Raw genomic sequence first — 21,031 nt, forward strand, 5'->3', positions numbered from 1 at the left:
CTCTAAAGCTGTCAAGGTTTCAAAAATCGTTGTGGTGAGAACCAGCGTGCGTCGGTCATCAGTACGCGCGCGCCACTCTATGACTGTGTGCGCTGATCTGCGTAGGGATTGGTGTCGTACTGTTTATGCTTTCCTTTCTATACACATCACTGCAAGCATGTTAACAACCAGTGTACTGCTTTCCTTAGTTAAAACTGCTAGTTGTAGTTCAATATTCATATCTGCTGCTATGGAGTACCCTTGGGGTCTTTCTGGATATGTCCCAGAACCCAGAAAAGTGTAGAACCAAACACTGGTTTGCAGGCTCAAACCTGTGCGCGACAGTGGATTACCCGCGCGCTATGAAGCACAGATACTCTATTTTGGCCTCCGTATCACGCACCGTACGCGTATTGGATACGAATATGCTCGGATACGCTCCAGATATGTATCCGATACGTTTATTTTTAAAGTATCCGGTTTTCAAATTTATTTTTTGGTGTCCCGATACGTTTTGGATACGTTTCGGATACGACGGGATACGTTTTGGATACGTTCGGGGGTAAATTTGTTATTACTTAAAACATATGGGTTTGAACTGTAATTAGGGCTATATATCTTTTATTTCCTCTTGCTGACGAGAAAAGGAAGAAACGAAACGAAAAGAAAAGGCAGATACGAAAAGGGGTATCTCTGTGTCTCTCATCTCTCGATCTGGACTGGTAAGCTCGTCTGTCTCTTCCCTCTCTCTCTCGTCTGTCTCTTCCCTCTCTCTCTCGTCTCTCTCATCTCTCTCTTCTCATCTCTCATCTCTCTCTCTCTCTCTCGTCTGTCTCTTCTCTCTCTCTCATCTTGCTGTGCAACATATACATACATACATATATATATATACAACATTGTCATCTGATTTTTTTTGTTATTATAACAGTATATTGAATCCATTCGTGTTAAATGATGATTCCAATATTTTGGATGGATAATGAGAATCTTTTGACTTTTGATGATGTTAAATGAACTCTCTTTTTTGCTTGGCATGTGAATGGTGAACTTGTGTAATGGATAACTTTAGTCAGCAATAGAATATTATTTTTATTTATTTTTATATTGAACGTATCCCCAACGTATCGTATCCTACTTTTTGGAAAAATCACGTATCCGTATCATATCGTATCCGTATCCGTGCTACTTAGCGGCCGCGCGAGTAGGTCCACCTCTGGCCAGTGAGTGGCCTTTGCATGGGTAACTTGGCCTTAGGCCACTGTTTTATCCCCACACAGTTTATGGAGTTTTTTGTTAATTTGTAGGTCTTTTCAGCCTATAGACTGTATATTAACTGCTTATGAACTGCTTGGTTTGTCCTGGGTGTGCACTGGTCATTTCCAAAGCCCAAAAGGTTGAGAATAAGAGCTGTGGACTTAGGCTTATTGGCGCGCAGGTCTTGTAGTAGTGCACGCAGGTTGGGTCAGCATGGAATGACTTGATCATTGCATGCTGGTTAGGGATGGCATTCGGGGCGGAAAATGGGTATTCCATACCCGATCCCTGAACCCGAAGTTTGTTCCATATCCGCCCCGATCCCCGAACGGGGAAGGAAGAATGGAACCATTTCCGAGCCATTCGGTTATCGGGTAATCCCCGAACCGAATGGGTAACCGAATGGAATCAGAATAATATGTTCACCCGAATCGACCCGAACCGAACCGAAATATTATCAGTTTTCAAGCATTATAAAAAACTGGCCACTATTATCAATATTGGCTTATCAATATTATCAGTTTTCAACCGAAATATTATCAATGGTTATAAAAAAACTGATCACATTACAAAAGATGGTCCAACATATTTAACATAAACCTAATAGAGCCACTACAACATGCAACCATCCACAGATTCCAGATATCAATTTTCATCACAGATTCCAACCATCCAACATATCAGTTTTCATCATAGATTCTAGATTCCAAATTCCAGCCACCTGTTCTTGCATCCAGCAATTGTCCCTGTTCTTGCATACAACCATCCACAGACCGCTCACCACAATAATATAACTTAAAGTTCATTCACAGACCACACACCCCAATAATACAACTTAAAGTTCAGTTACAAATTTTAATTATCCAACCACACCCAACTAAAAATAGGCCACACATTGTCTTCCAAAAAAAACAACTGCTGCAGTAGTGACATGCCAGTAGAACATAAAAGATAACTCCCCCAAAACAACTTCGTTTTGAGCTTCAAATGCCAACTTCATTTGTAGAATTCATATCTGTTTAAATGGACAACAAAAAATTAAATTAATATGAGCAATACTTGCAAATGTTAAAACCACAAGAAATGTAAGACAAATGACAATTACCTCACGAGTCACGCACGAATCCCCCGTTTCCGCATCATCATATATAGTGGCGTACCCTGATGTGGATTCACCCAACAAATATAAATAAACAAATTCATAAATACTAGTTTTATTTTATTAAAGGTAGAAAAATACAAGATACTAAGTTGATTACCTTTCATTTCGTTAGCCCACAACCAACTTTGAGCACACATCAAGGCTTCCATCGTATCGGGATGAAGTCTACTACGATGTGGACTCACCAACCTACCACTCGTGCTAAATGCAGACTCAGAAGCAACCGTCGATACCGGAATAGCTAATAGATCCCTAGCCATGGCTTGTAAAATTGGATACTTGGGTTGATGTGATTTCCACCAATTCAAGACATCAAATCCCGCGGATTTTGGCAAGGCAGCTTCCGACAAATAATGATCCAATTCCAATTTTGCAGTATCAATTGTCCTACTTCTCTTTGACTCCTTAAGCATATAGACATCGTACTTTGATAGTGATTCTTCTTCAATGGAACTTAATTGGGAAGAAGAGTCGCCAATACCCTCCGTCATTGAACTAGGACTTTGATACTCCTTAAGCAATTTATAACAAAGTGCACGAACTTTCTCAACTTCTTCATTGTAAGTTGCTGGAAACAATAATTTAAAGTAAAACTCCAACACATTGATCTTGTACCTAGGATCCAACACAGCAGAAACCCCAACAACACCATGTACCACAGACCAATACTTGTCAAATTTTTCCACCATTCTTTTGGCCATTTCCCTAATCACCTGATTCTCAGAACGGAGCCAATCTCTCAATTCAAGTCTAATCTCACATATATTTGGAAAGCATTGATTGGTAGTGGGGTATTTAGTTCCAGAAAACAACTCTGTCACCTTAAAAAAAAAATTCAGCTTCTGACAAATATCTTTAGCAAACCCCCACTCACGTTCACTTGGTAAGGACTGATATTGAGCATCCCGTTTGCTTAAGCGAATGAATACATCCTTGTAAAGTAGGGCTGTTTGAAGCATCAAGAATGTTGAATTCCACCTAGTCGCACAATCAAGTCCTAATTTCTTAGTACTACCCACATTCAATTGGCGAACTGTTTCTTCAAATTTTTCCTCTCTTTTTTGTGACGCTGTCCAATAAGCTACGCTATCTCAGATTTTCTCAATACCCACCTTGATAACATCCAACCCATCTTTAACTATGAGATTAAGAATGTGTGCACAACGCATATGAAACAAATCCCCACCCAACATGAGCGATGTACTATCAAGTTTGTCTCACAAAAGATCAATCATGGCATCATTGGTAGAGCAATTATCAACCGTTATGCTTGAAATCTTCCTATCAATGTTCCAATCCATCAAACAATTCAACAATTGTTCACATAGAACTTCTTTTGTATGTGGACATGGCACATATATGAACCTAACATGTAACATTGATATTTAATTAAAAATGGAAAAATAAAAATTTACATTGAATAAAGGAATAAAGATAACGATGTTAGTTAGAAATACCTCAAAATGCGACTTTGCAAAGTCCAAGAATTGTCAATAAAGTGTGCTGTGACAGCCATGAAACCTTTCTTTTGATTACTCGAAGTCCACATATCTGTTGTGATAGCCAATCTACTTGCATTACTCACCACCAAACTCAATGTCTTCCCCTTATGGTGCTCATAAATCTTGAATATTTCACTCTTCACTGTGTTTCTACACAGCACCTTAAATAAAGGTTGAAGTGCATTCGAATACCGCTTAAATCCAACATGATCCACAATTGAAAGAGGACACTCATGCATGATTATGGCATTTGCAAGTTCTTTTCGTGCCGTACTATGATCAAAGCTATATGAAGTTAGTAGTGGAGGACGGTCTTTGTTCATGAAATTGTTTGTTAGAACTTGCTGCCTCATGGTATTCTTCTTTTGGTGTTTCCGAATATAGTGTTGTGATAAATGCGAGGTTCCATTCTTTGTTTCTCCATTTATTTTGACTCCACAATACTTGCAAATGGCCTTGAAAACCCCCGCAATTTTCACCCTATCATGGTGAGCCCAATAAGGACTCCTTAGCTTTTTATTGTCATCGTCATCAGAAACTTTATCTTTATCTTTATCTGATAGTATTTCAACTTCTTCCCCCGCATTTTCACTTGTATAGTTTTCGAGAGGGGAATTTGATTGAAAGGGGCTACTAGTTGGTTGTGATGGTCCAGAAGGACTAGAAGCATCAATCGGATTTGTTGAATGAGCACTCGAACCGACGGGTGATTCAGACATCTATAATCATAAGAAAACACCAGATGATTCAACATATAAAGCTTCCAAAGTACATAGCTAAATGCATTGCAGTCCACAATAAGTGAATATATCAGCAATTTCAATTTTTGGTTGCCTCCCAGTCGGCAGACATGTTTCTTATAGTGCAAAAAACTAACGCTCATACAATGCAATCAAATAAAACAGCTAACAAACTAACAACAAACTAACAGACCGGAGGGGCTAGGCCGCCACCTCAACTCAGCAAACAGAATATGCGAGGGTTATGCCACCATCTCGGCTAAGCAATGCAATCAAATAAAACTAACTAAACTAACTAAAAACAAACTCAATATTTAGCCTGGCTTCGTTACACCTCAAGTTTGACATAATACCAGGTTAGAGGTATCCACCAAGCTAAATACGAGCTACTAACACATAAGCTACTAGAGATTAGGTAGTCAATGACTCACTGTTCACCTTCCGAGAGCGAGAGAGAGAATGGATTATGGAATGTTGGAAGGGCACTTGCTGGATCGAAAACAGCTACCTCAAAAGTCACAAAACTAGAAATTATTGATATGTGATTATTGCATTATTCAATAAGAATGAAGTCACGCAAGAACAAAGTCTTGCATGTACCAATCACACGACAACGGAACAAAGTATGAAACAATTGAAACGGTGCGATGCAAATCGGTTGCCTTTTTCTTTTTTTTCCCTTTTCCTCTTCTCATGGCCATAAACAATACTGATATCATGAAACAAACAAGTCCCACAAATTAGAAATTGCCCAATTGACCATAGAAGACACACAACAGATTACTACTCCGTAATAATTAGGAAACAATTATAATACTCCAACAAAACACAGTAGGCATTTTTTTTCCCAGAACAGAAAAATCCGAAAACAGTAAAACTGTTTTATAAAATGGTTTTAATTAGTTTTGTTGAGAAACTGAATGCTCCAATCCTTACTATTTCACGTATTTATTTTTGGTATTCAAACAGATCAAACGACTGCGTATGATAGATTGGTATTCAAACAGATCAAACAGGAAATGGGTTTTTATTTTCGGCTGGGTGTGGCCGGAAATACTTAGTTCGTCAGACAAGGGAGAAAAAATTAGACAAGGGAGAAAAAACCACTAATTTCCGGCTAGGTGTGGTCGTGTGGGCTCGAGGTAAGAGCTCTAGTTGTTCCAGTCTTGGATCGGAGTTGTAAACTCCAGTCTTGGATCGGAGTTGTAAATTGATGAGAGAGAGGGAGAGAAAGATTACCTTGGAAAAATGGAGGGTCTTGAACCAATCTCAATCAACTGATCTGGAAACCTGTTCGACGTAAAGAGTAACAAGTGAGAGAGAGAGAGAGAGAGAGAGAGAGAGAGCAGTTCTGAAATGGAAATCGCAGAGAGAGAGAGAGAGAGACCAGATCTGAAATGGAAATCGCCGCCTCCCTCACGGCCGAGGTCTGAGATTTTGAGAAATGGGTGAGTGAGAAGTGAAAATTGGGAGAAAACCCTAAAACGTATGGGTATATATATAGGCAGGGGTATTTTTGTAATTTACTTCTACTTCGGTTCGGGGTTCGGGTTCGGGTATTGGCTGAACCAGAACCGAACCGAAACCTGTTCGGGTATCCTCTATGCCAACCATACCCGTACCCACGGGGATAATTTCGGTTATGGTTCGGGGATAATTTCGGTTATCGGTTCGGGTACCCATCGGTTCGGTCGAATTGCCATCCCTAATGCTGGTTTCTTCCTGCGCACGTCACTCTAAAGCAGTGGCCTTCCAGTTTGTTTAAAACTCGCACAAGAGTCTGTTTTCATCATATACTAGCTGTTCGAGCATGCTATTCATTCACGTCCTGCAATCGTGTTGCAGCTTTAATCCTTATTAAACTGTTCCCCGCCCCTAAATGGCTAAAAAGTTGATTAATCAAACAAAATCGCAAACGTTTTCGCAAATGCCTAAGTGGAGACTGATCTCCGGATTGGGTGGTGAGAGGGGTACTTTAAAACCCTTTCTCTCTTGTAACCTGACTCCCAAACCCAGATATGGTTATGACGGAACGGTGCCTTCACCTTTTCAAATCAAAACAGCGTAGAAAGTGTTTCAAGTTCAGTTCCTTGGTTGTTGGACCTTCAAACTCAAGTGGCAACTCTGAATTGAGCGCTCGTCTGCACAGCCCTCCTCGATCCGCCTTTTTCTCAAAAAGGGCATGTTGCCCACAATACTTTAGGCCACGAAAGCAAGGATTCAAGCTGTTATGTTGTGTCTATTACCTAGGTTTCGTCTTGTTGTATAATGGTTCTTATTGTGTATCCTCCAACTCTTTTTGTTGTTTTTTCAAGAAGAGGTCAATTTTGGTGTTAGAGCTGTTTTAAGTCTTTGTAATTGATTGTGCCTTTTGGCACCTTTTGATATTTCACTAGATACAAATCTTACTTTAAAAGATATTTTGGTATGTTTTTTGGCTCTGCTAGTAGCAATGTTAGGTGTTCTTCACCTTTGCATTAGACGGGCGTAGGAGTTGGTGCATGGTATTGGGATGGTTAGCACCTAGCTTTTAGTATTTTAGTAGTTGGGGAGCACATGTTTTTGGATTGTATTAGGGTTATGGGCTCTATCTTTTTTACTTTTCTCTTCTTGCTGCCATCTTTCTTTTACTTCGTGGTACAAGGGTGTTGCCCCTCAGCATGTTCTCTCTTACAATTCTTATTTGTTGCACATAGTAAAAGATAGGGGTGCACACGGTCCGGATTGGTCCGATTCTCTAGAAAACCATTAACTGGACCATTTCAAACGGTTCAAGAAAATCTTGAACCAAAACCTAACCAATGAATGCATGGAACCTATCCAGAACCAAACCGCAAGATCGGTCCGATTTTGGTTCGGTTCTGATTTTATCCAATTAGCATCCAAACACTTATTCGTATGAACCCATGAAAGTAAAATTTAAAGCACCAAATAACTCATAGGTAAAATAAAAATAAAATTTTTATGAAGAACTTTCCTAACAAATAAGATTTCATTTTTGAATTAATTAATTTAGCAAGGAAAAGATTAACCTATCAAATCCAAATACATATTTAATTAAACACACATATATGTATTTTTATATATATTAGTTCTAAACGGTCTGGTTTGGTTCTAACCACGGTTCTTTAATTGAGAACCAGTAATAGAACCAAAATTAACGGTTCTTATTTTTTTTGAACCATAACCTGACCAATTAACTGCAGAACCAGACCAAATAGGACGGTTTGGTTCGGATCGGACCGATTTTGTGGTTTGGGCGGTTTTCTTGAGCACCCCTAGTAAAAGGATTGGGGGAAGAGTAGATTTGAGGATTTTACACAACTAACTCACAAAAAACTGGAACCTCTACTAGGGTCTAATAGAGTAGTGTTTCCGTGGTTCAAAAGAAATATTTCAAGCTTGTAAATTTTGTCTGATCGCATGAGGAGTTGAGGAATTCAAAAACGCAACCGGTACGATACTGAGAAATACGTTGTGACTCTTTATGAGAAACATGACCAGCTTTTGTGTGACGAAGTCACATATCCCCTCGGTGAATGTAATGTGCAAAAAGATAAGCGTGGGACACCCTCATCTCAATGGCTAGCTTTTGTAGTTGAAATTGAGTTCCACCTTGACCATGTGAGTCGTGACATGGTATGAGAGGCGAATTACTTGGGGATCGATAGGGTACGTAACTTCGGCATGCACAAGGTTGGTGTTGTATAGTGAGTGCATTCAACATGAGGGAGGGCTGTGAAGCAAAGACCCCCATTGCCGGGCTATGAAAGTAATGTGCAGTGAAAGGGTGAGGGCACCACTCACCGCAATTTTTAAATTTTGGTTTGGTTCTACAGTTCTTCACTAGATAGTGTTCACAAGATAGTGTAACAAATTTGTATATTGTATTTTCTTAAAAAGTACTTTGTCGATAATTCCATGCGGTTATGCTTGGTCTAGAAACTAGTTCAGACATATTCTTTGAGATCCAAAAATAGCTTGTTTAGGATGGATAATTCTGCTCCTGCACAACAAATTCAAGTGTTCACCCTTAAATAAATATTTGTTTGTTTGGAATATCCAATGGGCCTTTAAAGTGGTATTTACACTTCCCGCAGAAAGCTTCTCTTTCTCACAGAATATTGCTTGATTGATGTTTACCAAACAAATCAAATGTGTTTAAATTTATTCTAATCAAGTTGGCATTTCTTGGTGCAGATATATGCTAGAAAGGAGAACAATCCTGCATCACTTATGGAAGGGACACTGCTGGCCGTTGGGGGTCGCTTTGACTATCTACTTCATCCACTGTGGGCACGTTTCTATGTAGGTTAAGCTTTCATAACTTGTACTTTCTCTTCCGCTTAAAGCAATAGAGGTCACGACCCTTGCAACCAAACCAAACGAAACGAAACTAGGCCTCATGTACAATCTACAAACACAGTGCTATCCCACACAGGAATCTAATAGAGCTATGTTACTAATTTGCAATCACTGAGATTCTTCTATTGTCAATAAGGTTTTCCAAGCTCTAATATTGTAAAATATTGGGAAAATAATGGTAAAGCATCCAACTCAAAACAAGCTGGCAATGAGTGGAGAGGCTGCTTAGGATCATATAATGATATTTAACCAATAGGGACAAGCTCTATCACTCTTGCGACCCCTGAGCCGCACGTGGAGAGGTAAACGAAGGATTCAAAACATAGGGATCAGAATGAAACAAAGTGCACTTAAGGCACTAACAACGAAGCAATCAATTAAGCAGTCGTGTCTAAAAGCCTCCGAAAGCCTAGCTCTGAAATGAAAGATATAGTTATGTACACTTGGACCGAAAATATACTCTGTAATGCAGAAACCTCTTTTTAGAAGGCATGGAAATTTTCTCTAAATGAAAGATTTAGCTTTGTTCAGTTCACCCTCTGATATGATAATTAATATTTAACTTAATAGCCTCTTTAAATGACAAGTTTCTGAGAAGTCAGTGTCGTGCCTGATGCATAATTAATTGTTCTAGACAAGTACACATGAATTGGCACATGTATGGTACAGGGGTTATTACCACGGCACTAATTAACAGCAACAAATCCGGATAATGATTTTGTCACATAATTTAATAATGCCACTGGCTATAAGCAACTAGCCAGGTTTCTCTGACTGCTTTTTCAATTTAGAAACACAACTGGTGATATAATGGGGGAACAAAGAAGTCAGCGCTGCTATGGGATGATAGTAATGGGCCGCATGCTGTCATGGACAGGAGAGGAAGGTCTTTCTGTCCGGTTACTAGTAGAAGTTAATTAGGAGATGCAATGCCAATACTTGAATGTATTGCATTTATGTTTCTGCCAAATGAAAGATCATGACTTCAATTTTCCAGGAATTCGTTCTCTCAAATTGATACAATCATCTGTTCGACAGTTGCGTGTATCCGTTCTTGATCACAAAGTAACTTATTTCGTATGTTCCTGACTCCGAGATGATTTTAAAGAGTTCCTCTATTTGTTTCGCATATAATCTCTGCTTAAATTCTATAACTATATTCTTAAACATAGTATGACCACAAGACATCTATTTGTAATGGGTTACTTGCCAGTATGCATTATGAATCTATCATTGTAATGTGGTGACTAGACTTCTTTCTGACAATTACCAGAAATCAAATCCTCCTGGTGCTGTTGGAGTTAGCATTGCTCTTGAGACAATAATTCAGCATTGTTCTGTAGATATCAGGCCTTTTAGGTGAAACTTATATCCATTTTTCTATTTGTTTCTTTTGAATGAAGCTGAAAAATATTTGACTGCAGCATTTCCTCTAAGCAGTTTCCCTAATGTTAGTATGGTGACGAGTGCAGATATGAGGCTAGCAGTAATGTACTAGTTTGTTCTAGAGGAAGAGGTGGTTTATTGGAAGAGCGCATGGAACTAGTTGCTGAGCTGTGGGAGGAGAACATCAAGGTTGGTTATGAAATTTGTAGAGATCTTAGGCTGCAATCTTTAGAGTGGTTAACTATGGGAGTCACTTAACATGCTGATTCATTATGTCTATATCAGGCTGAGTTTGTCCCAGTGTCTGATCCAAGCCTTACAGAACAGTACGAATATGCAAATGACCATGATATTAAATGTATTGTCATCGTAACAGACACCCAAAAAGATTCAGTTAAGGTAGTACTCCTGATCTGAGTTCATTTCTGTTTTTTTTTCCCCTTCAAAATTTATCGATGCATTGTACTTTTAGCTCACAAAGATGATATGGCAGGGCACCAGTGAGTTGTAAAAGCAAACAGTATCATCTATTCTGTTATTCAAACTCTTGTAGTTCAGTGTTAATAAATTAAGTGTTCAGCGTTTTTGCTTTGTGGCCTTGTCTGTTCTTTTTCGGGCTTATTCCAACAATTTTTAAATCATTATGAGAAAGACGTCCTTGATCGGAAGGTTTTAAAAGAGGAGCCTAATAGAGACTAGGAGTTAAAAAAAACTAAGACTCCTGTCAACTATTGTGGTGTTATAACAATGAACATGAATGAGATGAGCAAGTAGTCGTTCTTGCAACCTAGTTTTGGTTTGAACATCTCATGTTTTTGAGCTTGCCCAAAAATTAAAATCAATGAGGGGAAACTAAGTCTACTATTGTTTTTGTACATTCCCGCGTAGTTTACCAACAGCCTAATCTGTGCAGTATGTTGGTTGGCGGCATGTGTAGTTTCCTTCATCTAGCTTTAACAAGATCCTCGTGATGTTTCAAGATTACAATAATTGATGACTTGACATTGTCAATTGGAAAAATGAATATTAACTCCTAGCCAAGCATCAAAAATGATTGTTAAGCCAAGTCTTAAGGGGACGTTGTAATTGAACCTGCCTTTGGAACTCTTTGGTACAACCTTGAAAATGGGCGGCATGTGTAGTTTCCTTCATCTAGCTTTAACAAGATCCTCGTGATGTTTCAAGATTACAATAATTGATGACTTGACATTGTCAATTGGAAAAATGAATATTAACTCCTAGCCAAGCATCAAAAATGATTGTTAAGCCAAGTCTTAAGGGGACGTTGTAATTGAACCTGCCTTTGGAACTCTTTGGTACAACCTTGAAAATGTGACTATTAGTGTTCTTAATTTATGCTGTGTAGAATCACTTGAAACTGGATTTTCTTGGAAGTTGGACCCGATTACCGATACTCATTGTTTTCCTTGCCATTTTTGTATCCATTTGTGCTTTGAAGCTGGTCCGCTGCTGACATATTGCAAATTGATTGTTTCTTTGGGCAGGTCCGTCATCTTGAGCTGAAGAAGGAGAAGGAAGTTGACAGAGAAAACCTTGTGAAGTTTCTATCAGAGGCAATGGCAACACAATTTAGAAATCCATCCATTTGGAGCTAGGCCAGTTCACTTTCAAGACATTGCCTCTCAGGTTTGCTTCGGCTACTGCATGATCTATCTTCAGGAAATGTGGACTTCAATATATTGGTTGAAATGGCACCTTGTTCATGAAAATTATATTATTGTAATTCTAGCTTCCAAAATTACTTACATCTGCCGCAGGCGAGGGCTTCTGATTCATTTGGATTTTGGACCACATTCCAATGCTTAGGCATGTCCCCCAGCTGCCTTTCAGTCGGATTGGAACATGCATCGGAATGCACTGTGTTGTTGGTTTTGATACTCCATTGTGAAGGTTTGACTGCTTTTAGTCTGTGTTTGGAGTAGGGATTATATCTAAAAAGTAAAAATAAATCATGGAAGACCGAGAAACGAATTTAGCTTCTTAACTAAACATTTTTCCTATATTTTTCCTTTGCCTTTTCTGTTCACAAGTTCCTCTCCATGTTCACATGCCTACCATACCCCTGTTTCCGGCCTTAATCCAAGGAAATTTTTTAGTTTGCTCAATTATTTATCTTATTCTCTACCTGTTGCAGATTATGGTCCCTTCAGATGGTGCTCTTCAATCCTGGACCTGCAACAGACTATGGTGTGAATTGTCCAAAAAAAGGAGGAAAATCATATGTCGATTTTGTGGCTGCAATTTTTTGGTTTTATCGAAGTACTTGAGGTCTATACTCAAGGCCATACTTAAGGATACTTCCCCTTCTCCCTTAATTTTACCTAAGTCAATTCTTCTACTAGCAGAGAATAAATAGCCAATAGTCAATCAATTAGAGAAGTTTCATTTTTCATTAACTTTTGACTTGTGAATAACAACAAATTTTCGTTTCACAGAAAAAAGGGGAGGAAAATGACGATTGAATGCCCTTCTTTATTGTGCCCAAATATCAAGGTCATTTGTAAATATGCGCATTAAGGGGATGCTTGTAGATTTTGAATCATTATTGTAGAAATTTTGCTTTGTTAATCTGATCTAAGTTTTACGTTTCTTTTACTATATCTTTTGGCTCGTCTAGGAATTTCGCCTAGAGCTTGTAGTTCATCCGGTACCAGGTAATTACCGGATCCTGGTTTTGGTTGGTATAAAATGCTTCATTTACCCAAAACCAGGTAGCCATCTAGGTATACATTCCAGAAAATCCTCTTACATATCATTAGGAGAAGTTTTTATCCAGTCTTAACTGGTTTGATCTAGTTCAATTTTGAACTATCTAGTAAATGATAGTGATCCGAAAGATTGATTTGTCGCTCCATTGAGAAAGTAAATTACTTGATTTGACATATTAATGCCTTGTGAATAAATCACATTTGTACAAGAAAAAATGGATGATAAGTATGATTCCAAAGAGAAATCATCCATTTTGTATGTTGATACAAAATGTCATGTTCACATAGCTATTATTCACAACCCAATTGGTTTTTTGCCGGAGTGATTTTCTTTGTGGGGGTCTACGAGATGAATGCATTTGTATTGTTGTCGCGGCGGGCTTGACTCTAAACTGAACCAAACCGAACAAATTACAACTGGACAGAAGCTTCAATACATTTTTGTGAATTTTGGTACAAAAGAAATAAAAGTGTTTTTTGAACAGCTTACTAGAAATAGTAGTTAGGTAGTGCATTTTACTCTCCATTTTTATAAATGAAAAGGTAACGTCGTTGATTTATATGTAAGATGACAAACAGATTGTGCAGATAATAAGAAAAAAATAAAGTGCAATGAATTTTGCTTGCATTGCCCTTCAAAAATAAATTTACTTGCACTGATCCCAATTGTTCATCCCATTGTGCTTTCATTTCAAAAGTTGAGTAGTGGATCCATACCCCATAGAGACACAATTTGGGAATCAATTTTGGAGGAACTTTTGCATTTTCATTTTCTCCGATGGACGGGAAGACCGGATGACCTCTGACCTTTTTTCCATACACATTATAATACCTAAATAATAGCCAAGGGCAATATGGTGAATAAAGCTAATTTAAAATCCATTTTGATGATAATCTTCCCAAATACTACTTAGATGCAAAATCGATTCTGCATGTGTCTCTCATACACTCTACAGAAATATACATTTCGCAATCCAAAATAAAAAATAAGCTCCCAAACGCCCCCCCTAAGTGAAATGGACAAAATACTAATCTGTTAAAATAAACATATAGTAGTATATAATTATTCATTCGGAAAGTTTCAGCGGATAGCAGCCCTTATAGCTCAGTGGTAGAGCGTCAGTCTTGTAAACTGAAGGTCCGCAGTTCGATCCTGCGTGAGGGCATTTTTCACTCAGAAAACTGGAAAACCTAGAGTTTTTTTTTGGGTAATGCAGGGTGTCCTAGGCGATCTTGTGCACACCTCGGACTAATTCCTACACCTCTCACAGCCGTTTCACACACATTTACATATGGGGATGAGGTGACCTCAAGAGTTGTTGGCAATGAGAATCAAACATGAGACCGTAAGATGGAGCAAACACCTAAGTCTCAGGTTAAGACCACTTGACCAACTCTCTTGGGGTTACCTAGAGTTTATTTTACACAACTTATCAGTCAGAATGAATTTAGTCCACATAGCCTTCAGTTTATTGGATTAAGCACTTGCTCGTATTCACTCGTTGATCGATTTGCTACATAAATAAATTACAATTGAACATTTTTTGAAACTCTGAAACCAAGCCAGAACAAGCTATACGAGGTTTAAAATTTTCAAGCTCATCATGATCGGCTCAATTATAACTTCGTTTGATATCAGCTCGTGTTATGAATAAACAAAGCCTGAAACAAGTCGTAAGAAAAGGTGAGTGGTTGGTCGATAAGTTCCCTAACGAAAAAAAAGACTGACCCTTTGAATAAGCGAAGATTTCCCGAGAGAAATACTCCCGATATAGGGATCTCAATTCTGTGTATCCGGTTGATCAAGGAAGGAACTGGAATAACTTTGGAGCCAGGGTTTGCCCAAGATGTTGACTATAGACACCTAAGCCGATATGATCAAATCCGATGTTTAGAGTTTATTTTGATGGTGTAATTGACAGAACTTGCGTTATGTCTCTCTTTCAAGTTTTTAAAACTCGTTGACCTTGTTTTGTTTGGGAAGAAAAGTTTTTGAGGACCGTGCGCAGAAAGAAAGTTTGGGTCTAGAGACCCAAACCGAACATAGCCGTTAAGTTTTCAAATCAAGCTTGAACTACCAATTGACCTACTATATTCTTGTATCCATCATTAGCCTAGTTTCAATATTTTCTTTGTCAAGCTATGACACAAGCAGTCGATTTTGCATTTAGGCATCTCTTGTCTAGCTTCCCAAGCAATGGGACTACTCGAGTAGTTGAGCACCCATATGACATTAACCTTTCTACTTTCTGTTTTGAAATGTAGGATGTGTTAAACCATACGAAATCGAGTCTTATCGGGATATGCATTCGATTTTTCTATTGAGCTCTGGCATGGGCTAATAACAGGGAAAAAAAAGGGGCAAGTGCTTTTCATTTTATTTTTTTTTTCCCTGATGAAGGTTCATTAGAAAAATACAAATACGTCGATAAAGTACATTTGATTACAGTTAAACTCCCAAAATGGAGAAAAAAGACCTCTCCATGCAAGTTCTCTTCCTTGGGCAGATCTTATTTCACAGAAGAGGAAACGGCCTGAATCACCAGCCAAGGCCCTTACCGGTCGCTAAATGGAAAGAAGCGCAACTGAAGAAGTATGTTATACCAACTGTCACGGGGTGGCACTCGAGGCAAGATTATGCTCAAGAGACATCACGCGGAGCTTGTCTATCGAATAGATCCCACCCTAAACCAAACACAAAGAAATAGAAAGAGCTATGGCTCACCAAAAGATTATGAACAACCAAACTTGTCAGTTACCAGTTGCAATTCTTGTAGCACAAAAGCAGCAAAATATGTTGGAATTCAGAACAGAAGTAAGAGAACAGAGTTACAGTTGATGCCGAAAACAGAAAAACAAAAGAAAAAATGTAGATACAGAAGTCTACTAATCTGATGGAATTTTGTTTTTTTTTTTTTTTTTTTTCTTTTTCCGGATAAACAGAAATCCAGAACAATGTCAGAATTCAATGCACAAAGAACCAGTTGATGAAATTAGCTACACAATCAATTAGCTAAATTCCCAACTTCATGCATGTTACACGCCTCTTCGCCCATGAAGGAAAAGAAAAGAAAAATTCAACCGATACAAATTCACGCGTATTTTGCTGCGATTTTTTTTAACCTCGAATGATGTCTTGAATCGCTAGAAGTTATGCTGCAAGAACAAGTTTTCTTGAGGAGAAGCAGGGCCGATCTCTTCTTCCAAACTCCTCAACCCGTCGCAGTTGCTTCCTCCATTGCCCAAGTTCCTTAGCTCCACGGTCTTCGGATCGACATCTGCTTCGGAAACTGAAGACTTCCTCCTCTGCGAAGAAGTAACGCTTGGAAACGTAATCCACGAAGGAGCTCTGAACTCGAACCTCTGATCCTCATTTTCCACCCCTTCAGTTTCTGAAGCCGACCGGTTTGAAGACCTTTGTGAGGACTTTTTGTGCATTCTACTGCTTCCCAAAACCACCTCAGTTGGTAAAATAGGTTGATCGTTACTCGGACTACCCATTAATAAAGCAAGTGCTCGTTCCAACGATGTTGTCACTTTGTCCATCGACGGCCTCTCTTTCCCCCTCATCCTCACACACTTACAAGCAACATTAGCAATCCTTTTTAAGGCTTCTATATCAGATGGGGGTTTCAAAACCGGATCCAAAATGGCTTGTATGTCTCCGGCCTTGATCAGAGGAACTGCCCATTCGACAATATTTCCTTCTTCAAATTGCATGTCAATCGCTTTTCGACCACTCAATATCTCCAAAAGCAAAACACCAAAGCTGTAGACGTCGGATTTGGTCGTGAGGTAGTGAAGTCTGTAGTACTCGGGGTCAAGATACCCAAGTGTCCCCGCAGGGAGCTCGGCCAATGGGGAGCTACTATTGGCAGGTCCCAACAAAGATAGACCAAAATCAGCTACACGGGCATTGTGCTCTTCGTCGATGAGAATGTTGGAGGACTTGATGTCACGGTGGATCACGGGAGGGCAAGCGTAACCATGTAAGTACTCAATCCCCCTGGCTGCTTGGACTGCAATAGTAACCCTCCTTACCCAATCTAATTGCTCCTTTGAGGCCTTGTTCTTCCCATGGAGGTGTTGGTGTAACGAACCATTAGCCATGTACTCGTAAACCAGAAGCCTCTCTCCACCTTCTTCACAATACCCGAGCAAATTGAGCAAATGGGCGTGATTCAATCTTGAAAGTAGATCAAGTTCGGTGTGAAACTCCTTCGAATTCTTCTTCATGTCCGGAGACATTATCGCCCTTTTCACTGCTACCACTGTCCCATCCTTCAATACCCCTTTGAATACGCATGAAAAACTGCCCTTTCCTACTTGGGATTCTTCTTTGAATCCGCAAGTGGCTCTCTCGAGCTCCTCATAAGTAAACATTTGAGCTCTTCTGATCTTAATATCATCCAAATCAGGCCGGATTTTACCACTATCCTTTTGGAACGAAGACGCATTCCCACTTTTCCCCTTCGGTTTCAAGTCACTGTCTGAGCACCTACAGTTTCTTAACTTGTAACGAACGTAGAAGATTGCGGTCAAAGACACAACACTTATAAAGAAAACAGCAAAGGCAATCTCTGCAACAATGACTGGCAATTGGAGTGACCAAAACTTTGCGTTCTTGTTTCCGCTAACCGTGTTGGCATATGAACAGTTTGAGTAGCATTCGGCTGAGACACAACTCGAGCAGTTGAATTCGCATAGTTGATCAAACGTTGAGGTGCATTTAGCTTTTTGGTACATTTCAGTAGGGCACCCATTTGTGCAAGGCAAACAAATATGGGTGCCAGGAGACTTACAAGATGAACTTCCATTGTTGTAAAAACCCACTTCACAAGAATCACTCTTACAAAGTCCAGGAGAGACCGCCATTGGGAGAGAGGAAGGAAACCCAGCACCCCAACAAACGGGAAGTAGAGATCCCTCCGCGAGGACACCACAAGTGAAGTAATCCCCGGCTGCGATTGCGTAAACCTTCACTCCATTGGGCGGGGGAGTGCTCCTCTCAACAGTATAACCCCAACAAACCACCCCATGATTTTCACTCTTAATTCCACATGCATCAAATTTTCCTCCCACAACCGTAACCATTGGAACGTTTGGAGCCGAGTCCACATTGACTTGACCCGAATGTTGCACCAAAGAGATTTCCTCTTCTAGATTCAAACTCCTCCCCCAACAAAACACTTGGGAGTTGGAATCCAATATTCCACACACATGGAACCCGCCGGCTGCAATCTTCTGAAAAGTTAGGTCTTTGGGAATCAAGCTAATGACTCGGCTACTAGTCTCATCACCCCAACAGAAAACAGTTTTATTTTGAAAAAACAGCCCACAGTTAAACTCAGAACCGGCTGAAATCGACTGGATCTTTCCATCGAAAACATGGTTTGCAGTCATGTTATAACCCCAACAGTCAACAAGAGAGGTGTTTCTTCGCCTCCCCTTCAAGGGATTCCTCAACCCACATAAGTGGTGGTCTCCTGCGCTGATTTCCACATATTCGGACCCGTTAACCATGGGTTGGGGAACACCCATTTCAATAAACCCACTGCTTCCCCAACAATAGGGTTGGTTTGAACCGATTAGGAGACCACACACAAAGCCATTACCCGCGGTTAGACCCGTAAAAGCGAAATGGGGTGGAGTTGCATAGATTATAGCTGCATTTGAGCCATAGCAGGACACAAGGTGAGTCCCATCCGGTTTTAGACCACAGAAAACTGGACCATTCTCTCCATAAGAAATGGCAATGGAGGACATGGAGCCTAGGCCTAAAACCAAACACCCTAAATCCGAAAGCACTAAAAACATTAGGGTTTGTGATAGAAATGTAGCTCTCCATGTCTGGTATTTGGAGACCCAAATGAGAGAATCTCTGACCAAACACCTCAAGACGGCCATCACAGAAATCCAAACCTCCTACTTACAACAAACCAACATGCCTCTGATTTGCATTGTATTTTCCCCTATTCAAGACCCACATAAGAAAAAAACTAACCAAAATTATTAACTCTATAAGTGGAGAGAGCAGCACATGATCACATTGTCAAAAGGAAAGCTCTGTCTCATTGGAGAAATTCAAAGGAATTTTACTTGGTTCAGAAGTACTGAACGAGGAAAACACACAATCAAGAGCTCCTTTTAGAAAGCAAAGCAAACTTACCAAAATCCACCCACACAAACCAACAAGTGTAAAATCAATTTCTGCAATCTCAAGCCAGCAATCACATGATCTTCATCAAAGACAAGAACCCACGTCCTCTTTGATGTGGTTTCCAATACCCTTCTGACAAAACTCAAGCTCCACTTGTTTCTAGCTGTTAAAATCACATTTTGGAGACCAAAATCTCCCTTTCAAAAAGAGATGATCTTTCCTCCTCTGTAAACTGATTCAGAGAGTGCGACATCTGCAAAATGGAGTGTGAGGTGATCAGAAGGATTCATGGATTATTGAAAGTTGGTTGAGGTGGGTTAGGAAGGAAGGAATGGTATTGTGTGGGTGAAGGGCATGAGAGAGAGAGAGAGAGAGAGAGAGAGAGAGAGCAGAGAGCAGAGGGGAGCAGAGAGCATTGAATGCAATGAAACTGCAACTTCTCAAAATGGGCAAAAGCGTAGGTGGAGGCATTGAATGAGAAGTTAATGCAAAAATTGATCTTTTCAAGCCTGGATTCATGCACACATGTCCATTTTAAACCACAGTACTAATTTATAATGCAAAATTGATCTCCTCTTACAGTTTGAATGAAAATCCGTAAACTTTTTTGCTTCTTTCAATACCCTTTTCTTGTTTCTTGAATTCATTTCAAATTCATTTTTCTGCTTAAAAAAAATTTTTATTTTTCCTACCTTAGATTGCCTACAAGTACTTGTTTGCTTGTACTGAACGTACATCTATTTTTTAATTTTTATTGGAATGGTGGTCTTTGCTGTGCGCAAAGGGCAGATCACAAGTGCTACGCATTGATTCGGGGTCGATACTGGTCTGGTAATAAAATCGAACACGTTCACTTTTTTAATTTCGTTGAACTAATCAATCATGTAAAAATTCACGTCGATCAAATGCATGTAACTACGTGATCGGAGAGAATTTATCTCACATAACATTTTTAAAATCATTTTAGCGGTCTACCTGTTGAAAACTTATGTGGTCCGAGCACATAGTTTGCTCACTTTTCAATAGATCTGGATTTCACGTGGACGACGTAGTTGACGAGCTTAAAAAAGTGAATGTTTCTGATTTCACCATCGAACCCAGGTCAGGCCTACATATTACCAACATTTCTAATACCTTCCTCCCAAATTTTTTTAGTCCATTATAGAAACTTGTGTGATTTTTTGATTGGAAAATAGTGCACTTCGCGCATAGTTGTTAAATTAAAATTTTTTAATTAGTTCTTTAAATTGGTCAAAAAAATGGGAAAATGACGGACAAATAAGTGTTTTGATAATTAACATCTGCCGATGACATTTTCAGCATTAACAAATATTTTCAGCATGTCCTTGGCGGGTATTAATTATCAAAATACGTCATGGGCCATCATTTTCCAAAAAAAAAATCATGCACATACGTACTCTAGTTTATTCGAAAAGTGCACGGCTTTTTGTGAGGGAACTAAAATCTTGGGCTGGAGAAAATAGTACGAGTATTGGAAAGTATTTTATGCCTTATTAGTATTTTTTGGATCATAAGCTTAACAAATTTTTTTTAAAAAAAAAACATAACAGAAAAACAAATTAAGGAGGGGAAAAACAAATTAGGCAAATTTAATCTCTCTTACAAAATACGAGGAAACAAAGGCCAAGAAAAGGAAAATCATCCCCTTATTTGGAAATTATTCAAAATAACTATGAATCAATCCTCAAATTCTGTTAGATTTTCATTTCTAATTAATTTTTTCTTCCTATATC

At 39.2% G+C, this 21,031-nt stretch overlaps 2 protein-coding genes and 1 non-coding gene across 12 annotated transcripts in view; 2 read left to right on the plus strand and 1 right to left on the minus strand.

Moving 5' to 3' along the window:
• The window catches only part of LOC131313542 (eIF-2-alpha kinase GCN2), a 47,593-nt gene extending 34,613 nt beyond the window's left edge, over positions 1–12,980 (plus strand). For 4 of the 10 annotated variants that reach the window (XR_009196238.1, XR_009196235.1, XR_009196239.1 and 1 more), the window contains 7 exons: positions 8,838–8,945; positions 10,276–10,361; positions 10,475–10,577; positions 10,674–10,787; positions 11,894–12,035; positions 12,167–12,299; positions 12,544–12,980. Coding sequence is in view for 1 of the 10 variants with exons in the window: in XM_058341911.1 (XP_058197894.1) it covers positions 8,838–8,945; positions 10,276–10,361; positions 10,475–10,577; positions 10,674–10,787; positions 11,894–12,004 (522 nt within the window). In the remaining 9 variants the exon portion in view is untranslated. Of the gene's footprint in view, positions 1–8,837; positions 8,946–10,275; positions 10,362–10,474; positions 10,578–10,673; positions 10,788–11,893; positions 12,036–12,166; positions 12,300–12,543 lie in introns of those variants that run through there. The other 6 variants (XR_009196231.1, XR_009196230.1, XR_009196240.1 and 3 more) reach the window with 6 other exon arrangements.
• A 1,231-nt stretch (positions 12,981–14,211) lies between these two features.
• On the plus strand, positions 14,212–14,283 carry TRNAT-UGU (transfer RNA threonine (anticodon UGU)). Its single transcript has one exon. It is a non-coding gene; the product is annotated as a tRNA-Thr (tRNA).
• Positions 14,284–15,891: 1,608 nt separating this feature from the next.
• Positions 15,892–19,689, minus strand: LOC131316185 (serine/threonine-protein kinase-like protein ACR4). The gene has a single exon (XM_058345480.1). The coding sequence runs from the start codon at positions 19,022–19,024 to the stop codon at positions 16,262–16,264; it is 2,763 nt and encodes a 920-aa protein (XP_058201463.1). The 5' UTR covers positions 19,025–19,689; the 3' UTR covers positions 15,892–16,261.
• Between the last annotated feature and the right edge of the window lie 1,342 nt (positions 19,690–21,031).

The sequence above is a fragment of the Rhododendron vialii genome, chromosome 2a, assembly GCF_030253575.1.
Source record: "Rhododendron vialii isolate Sample 1 chromosome 2a, ASM3025357v1".
NCBI lineage: Eukaryota > Viridiplantae > Streptophyta > Magnoliopsida > Ericales > Ericaceae > Rhododendron > Rhododendron vialii.

Excerpts from the sequence above, each read along its gene's own strand:
- LOC131316185 (XM_058345480.1), bottom strand. The coding sequence starts at position 19,024 with ATGGCCGTCTTGAGGTGTTTGGTCAGAGATTCTCTCATTTGGGTCTCC.